Source organism: Caloenas nicobarica, chromosome 4 (assembly GCF_036013445.1).
Source record: "Caloenas nicobarica isolate bCalNic1 chromosome 4, bCalNic1.hap1, whole genome shotgun sequence".
NCBI classification, from domain to species: domain Eukaryota; kingdom Metazoa; phylum Chordata; class Aves; order Columbiformes; family Columbidae; genus Caloenas; species Caloenas nicobarica.
The window spans coordinates 75987508-75994387 of NC_088248.1; the positions used below are offsets into that span (position 1 = coordinate 75987508).

The following is a 6880-nucleotide window of genomic DNA, read 5'->3' on the forward strand; positions in this document are numbered from 1 at the left end:
TTTCTGCAGGTATCACTTCTTCCAGACTGAGCCGACCACCACGCTTGCTACCCTGTGCTGCCATACCCTTCCCCTTCCTCTAACCATATTTCTTTTAATCTCTTCCAAGGTTCTTTCTTCCCATCTCTGAAGCCCTCCGAAATGGTCTTCAAGGTCATCTTCTGGCTGGGATACTTCAACAGCTGCGTGAACCCCATCATCTACCCATGCTCCAGCAAAGAGTTCAAGCGAGCTTTCATCAGGCTGCTCAAGTGCCAATGCCACCGGAGAAGACGGCCCATCTGGCGCGTCTACGACCACCACTGGCGAGGGGCCTCCGTGAACAGCTCGATGCAAGACTCTGAGACAGACCTGAGGCCCAGGATTAACACCCTGAACAGCTCGTTCATATTTAACTCCTCCTTGCAGGAGAGGGCCAGTAAGAGGCGAACACTCAGCTTCAAGGGCTGGAAAATGCTCACTCCTTTTCAGAAACCAGCATCCACCCAGCTGAAGGAGAAGATGAACAGCCTTTCTAATAAAATCCGGGGTGGCTCCAGCAAAGCGGGGGCCACAGCCACCTACAAAACAGAGGTGGAGTCTGTTTCTATCGGGATCCCTCATGACTTCGTGGAAACCATTGACTATCAAACCCATGACTTAACAGACTGCTGCGGGCTGCGAGAAACAGATATTTGAAGCCATTGGGACAGCTGTTGATGGTTTCTTTAGAGGTATCATCTAGCAGAAACATGAAGGGATACTATCTGTGGGTCTGTCAGGCAGACTGGAAGCAGCAATCAGGTATAAAATGCAGTTGCCCAAAGGTTATACAAGCATCCTCCATGCAGAGGTCAGCCCCTTCTCCGGGATCATGGGTTCCTCAAAAAAGAGCCAATGGCGTATCCCACTTCAATGAGCTGCAGCAGGAGGGGAAGATGTGGGGTGGATATGGCCTAGTGAAAAGAGTTGTTTCCTCCAGTGGATGGTTATCTTTGACTTTGGAAAAATGTGTGCAATTAAGGGAAACCAGCATGTCTCCTTTGCCTTAAAAACACCACCGCAAAATCTAATGGAAAGATCAAACCCCAAAAGATGCCAACCCTGCCTTAGTCCATGTGATCATGTTTCCATCCAGAGGCAGCACCCAGAAAGGATGTTGCTGAGCAGTAACTGGCAGCTTATCCTTCAGATAATGGGTTGGGAGCTTGTAGGTCCACAGGGCTGGCTGGGACCTCCAGACGAGGCCTTTGCTTTGGAGGGCAAGCGACTGCGGTATTCTCAAGCAGGGTGGTGGGATCCTGGCTCTCAGCCACCATGTCTGCAGTGACCACAGCTTTGCCCCTTCCACATAACCCAGTTTTAGGCCAGAGAAGCAGTCCAGATGTATATGCTGATGCCAATGGGTGTGCAGGTCTCTCTTCTTTAATTCCAACCTGTGATGCATTTCTCATTTCACTTTCCAGTGAAACAGTCACAACCCGCCTTGCTCTAGTGTGCAACCCTCCATGATAGAGAAAGCAGCTCCTTTTGGTGTCAGTGATCCCCAGCCTTTTCTGTCCCCTTCTTGCTCTTGTTGTCTCTCTCAAACGACATGGAATAAAGACGCATCCTAGGAGCTTTGCTCAGGTTCGCAGTCAACTTCTCACCGCCCCAGAATGTGGGCTCCTCTCAGGAGGGCACTGTGGCCTCCTCTGGGGACTGCAGGGAGGTTGGAGCCATGACAGGCCCACCTCAGCCAGGATCACACAAACTGTGCTTTGCAACTCAGAAAAATGGTCACCCGGGCTCTGCTTGGCCATGTTTTTCAGACACTGGTTTATCAAATTTCGGACAGAGAATGAGACACAGAGAGATATCATTAGATCAGTTACCGGACAGATCCAGGACACATGTAAACGATAGAGGCAAAGTCTGGATCTCAGATGCAGTATCTTAAGCCAGGTGGGTGAAGAACAGGAACATGAAATCGAGGGGTGGAGACATGACACTGAATATGTGCTGGATGGAAACTCATCCACATTAGCACTGTCCCTCAAACCCATTAGGAGCCTTTCATGAATGTACCTCCAGCACATCCAACTTGTCCTCTAAAGGGTGGCTATCAAAGGAGATTAAAGGCTCCTGGGCATAGCAAAGAAAATGTCACCTTTCTTTCTGCTGTTCATTTGCTTGAAAGGAAATCAAAACAGAGGAGAAGTTGGACTTCTTTTATTTTTTACTTTTTTTGTACAGTGCATACTGAGACACGATTTCTGGAGTTGTCCTGTCTCAACACGCTTAAGACCCTTCTGCCCTTTACTCAATGCAGGACTCTGAACTGGATGAATTACTGCACAAAGACCTCCAGATTTTGTCCAAATATTTTTCCACCAGCAGCAAACCCCACCAAGGCACAGGGGCAGCATTGCACTTGCATTGAACCCAGACTCATTACTGTCTGCAAAATCAGCCAGACATTGCCAGCCTGAGAAGTTCATCCCTACCAAAGCAAGGGTCCAATACCCCATGGGAATCTCTGTGGGGAAATACACCTTTTTTTTCCCCATTTCTTGGCCTTGAAGGGAAGTGAGACCCTACAGTGATGATGGGGTGACACAGAAAGTCATTTTAAGGACTGCAGCTGCCACTGGTTTCCTAGGTGGTTTTGGGATCCCAATGGGAGAGCACACTGATGGCACTGGGGACGTAGCAGAGAAGGCATCACGGAGAGGGCAGTCACTGAAGAAGTAAAGTGTCCAGAAGGTCAAGGTGAAAGCATTACTCCTCCTGCCTTCCACCCACCTCTCAGGATGAGTGTGCACACATGCCACTGGCAAAGGGAGTAAATGCACCCAGTTCTGCATTTTTGGCCCCTGTTATGGTGACGTTGCTTTGCAGGTCTAACACATGCAAGCGCATAATTTAAGCAATTAGGGGACACAGTTTGGGATGAGCTTGTATGCTTATCATCAGAAGTGAAAGTCTAGTCAAGGGAGAAGATGGACATCTGCCATTAAATATTTGCTGGTGCTCAGGAGCAGATTTATCTCATGTCTCTCCACAGCCAGAGGCTTATAACACATGGTAACGTGTGCATCCATGACCATGCAGACACAAATACACATCTTACTACATTTATCTATATGAATTTCCTCTCCGAAATGGCAGACATTCTTCTATAAATGGAGACTTTGCAGGGGCTTTTAGCAATTACTGGCAAGCAGTTAATTTCCATGAATGAGTAGACATTATTGCTCACACTTTCCCCTGATCACAGAATCATAGAATGGTTTGGAATAGAAGGGACCTTGAAGATCATCTAGTTCCAACTCCCTGCCATGGGCAGGAACATCTTCCACCAGACCAGGTTTCTCAAAGCCCTGTCCAACCTGGCCTTGAACGCTTCCAGGTATGGGGCATCCACAAATTCTTTGGGCAACCTGTTCCTGTGCCCCACCACCTTAATTCCAATTTTGAAATATTTGCAGCCTCCAGCCCCTTGAAAGAATCCAGAAGGGGAAAAAAGGTTAATCTGGGGGTTTACTGCCTCTCTATCCCAATTCTTTACAGACCTGTGGGGAAGAAAATTAGGATAAAGTCTGTTTAAGCATTAAGCATATGCATACAGAGAAATTCGCGAATTCTGGCTCATTTACTTTCCTCCATTGCAGCTGTGCCTGTGTTTCATCAGGCCCTGAGAAATACCCTACAAGGGGCTGAAGGGAAGTCTTGAGCTCTGCTGTGCTGCATTCAGGCAAAATATTTGCTTCTCACCTAAGTGAAGGCCCCTCTTTCATTTAGCATCTTGCATCAGAAGAGGCAATGCCAAGCCTGGTCTCTGAAGACCTACATGTAGAGCATCATTTAGAGTGGACAGGGCTGCCTTTGCTAGCAGGGGAGGAAGGATAATGTATGAAATATGACCTGAGTGTCTAAAACTTTGCATTTCTCTTTGATGCCTTTAATCTCCAAGCTCTCCCAAGTCTGGAAAAATGGGCTCAAGACCTTCAGGAGGTAAATTTGGTCTGATCCCCATGACTTCTCTGGACCCACAATGGTGTGACCAGCTAAGGGTATGGTCCCCTTTCTCCAAATTTGCCAAGCAGGCCATTCCCCAGAGCACACATACCTTGGTTAAGCAGCAGCTCTCACCTCTTTGCACTGGCTTCGTTTCACTATTGCACCATCAGACTTTGCTGCTTCCACAAACCCAGTGCAGGATGGTGAACAGCAGCTTTGACATCAGTCGACTCACACAAGTCCTATTTAAGGGAGAAGGAAGGTCCCTGTCAGCCTGAGCTGGACTACAGTTGGGTTGCATTACTATTGTTTACAGTGTGTATATAAGTGTACATTTTCTTTAGCAGACATGGAAATTTTTTATGTATAGATGTTTATTTTTCATCCCCAGATGTATTTATTAGCCGGAGTATTTCTGTTTTGTGATTCAAGTTCTGTCGGATTGGTGTAAGCTCTATGAAACAGAATGCACATATTTTTGTTTGTACCAAATACATGCACAAACCTGTCTAAAACATCACTGTAAATAGTTGTGTGTGATTTTAAAACAGGGGTTGTAAGGGATGAGGGAGGGAGGAAAAAAACCTGCAAATTATCCACTGTTGGTTTTTTTTCCAAATACTTTTTCATAATTTCACAAGGATAATTGCTCCCACATGCAAGAATTTATGACAAAAACCAGTCTGAAGACAACTCTCTCAGCTTTGTGCCGTGCAAGGATGACGGGGTTGCATCAGCTGTGTCTTCTTCAAGAAGCAAGAGGAATCTGAATGCAGCCATGATCCATGGGAGTGGAGGAGGGCAGGGCAGGGAAGGATGTTGTGTAGTTGGTGTTTAGCAACAAGGTCTGGTGGAAGAATTTCCATCAGATTAGGGATTTTTAACAAAAACTGAAATTTCAGCTTATTGACGATTTCTCTGGAAAATTCTCGTTTTTCCTCTGAAGTTAAAATTCAAGTGACACTCACAAAAGCACTACCTGTAGTGAAGTGGAAATAGCATTTCTTATGCTCTCCTCTAACTTCAGGTATTCCATTTCACAAAATGCAGCACGATGGCACCTCTAGATACTGGGTACTGGTGTCTCAGGGCTGGGTGCCGTGGGAAGGACTCTGAGCTGGAGACGCCAAAGAGGAAAACAGCAAAAAAAGGACAAAATATCTGCCCTACTTCTAGGATGATAAAGCAACATCACATAGCAGAGTCTGAAATGTGGTGATGGGACAAAGAAAGCTCTGAAATCTTCCAACAAGTATTCCAGAAATATTTTTTCCAGAAGAAGAGGGTTTCTTCCAGATTCTAAGATTCTATGATTCTATGAGTGCAAATGACCAAACACGGCCCAAGACCCTCTGTCCTTCAGGGATGGCTCCGGGCAGAGACAAAGCGAGCATCTACCAAATGCAACTCAACAGCTCCAGGGAAGGACTGTCATGACTTCATGACTTCACTGTGCGTTTTGCTGATGCTCGTGTGTGGTTGAGTCCGACTGATGATGAGGAAGGGGGACGGTTGCTGTGTCCCCTGGTGAACCCACAGCAAAGGATGCTCTTGACTGAGAGTGCTAATATTTTTTTTTAAAGGGACTTGTTTCCCTTCTGTGTGACTGTCAAACCAGGGTGCTGCCCTGCTCGGGTGCCAGGAAGAAAGTATTAGGTGCTTTGCTGTTGACTTTCTCTGAGGGTGTGATAAGAAAGACCCTTGCCATGGCCACAAGGACTGAATGAGCCTTTGGAGCCACAAGGCAGGGCTGGGCATGTTGCTTTTGTCATCCTTCCTTGCCTCAAGTTTAACCCACTGAGAACTTTGTGTGGCCTGAGCTATGCAGACAGTGTCAGGGTCCAGGGCTACACAGCCCTGGTATCTGTCAGAGCTGGGGGTGATGCTGGTCTGACTCAACAATCTCATCTCACAGCAGATACATCTACTAATGCAGCCTCACACAGATCATAGAATCATAGAATGTCCTGAGTTGGAAGGGACCCACAAGGATCATCGGGTCCAACTCATGTCCCTGCACAGGACAATTCCAAAATTCACACCATGTGTCTGAGGAGATTGTATGTGACCTGTACAACTCCCAGTGCTGTTTTGGTATCTAAAGAAGATAGCCCAGAGACATAGCAAAAAACCAACCACTCCTTTAGAAAGCAAAGGACATCGGTAGCACCTGTATAAATTCAATTATTCTGTTTCTGCATCCCTATTTTGGGGGATGTTTGGAAATTCCTAGGCAGCTTCTGCTTTCTCATCTCATCATGTCACATCATGTCATGTCATGTTATCTCACTTCATCTCAGTCTCTCTTTGCTTTCTCCAGTTGCTTTCTTTGGACCTGGCTGACCTCACAGTCAACAAGTCATCTCTCCGGATGAAGCCAGTGCTTTCTTTTCTCTATCCTGCCCAGCTGTTTTGCCTATTTAAGTCCTACAGCTCCGTTGCCCTGACCCCATCTAGGAAGCATTGACCCCAGGGTTGCCACACTGCTGGTCAAACCCAGGTGGTCCTGTCCCAACACCCTCCCATGGGACTTTCTGCAAACCCTGAGAGTGACACCTTGCAAGATGGGAACTTCACCTGGAAAACCTGCCAGGGACAGCACAGAACTTGCAAGAATTTAACAAAAATGAGACTTTGTAGAGGATCAGATGTTCAGATATGCGAGACATAAATATGTGATAGATACCTGAGACAGGAAAGGCAAAGGGAAAATCAAAAGGGGATATAACATGAAAGCATTGGATCAATACTTGACAGCAGTCACAGAAGAAAACTGCATGATAGGGAATTTTGGAAAAGAGATGAAGAATGGAAGACATGGAGAATAACCTTGAAATTGTCTTTGCATCTCTGAATAAATCTATGATGTACCTGCAATTTGACTGCTGTCTGCTTCTCT

General features: G+C 46.4%; 1 protein-coding gene across 1 annotated transcript in view; it reads left to right on the plus strand.

The window, feature by feature from the left end:
* Positions 1–4470, plus strand: part of ADRA1D (adrenoceptor alpha 1D) — a 48816-nt gene extending 44346 nt beyond the window's left edge. The window contains exon 2 of the mRNA XM_065633094.1: positions 110–4470. Coding sequence (XP_065489166.1) covers positions 110–678 — 569 coding nt within the window. The 3' untranslated portion in view covers positions 679–4470. The remainder of the gene's footprint in view (positions 1–109) is intronic.
* The last annotated feature ends 2410 nt before the right edge of the window (positions 4471–6880 follow it).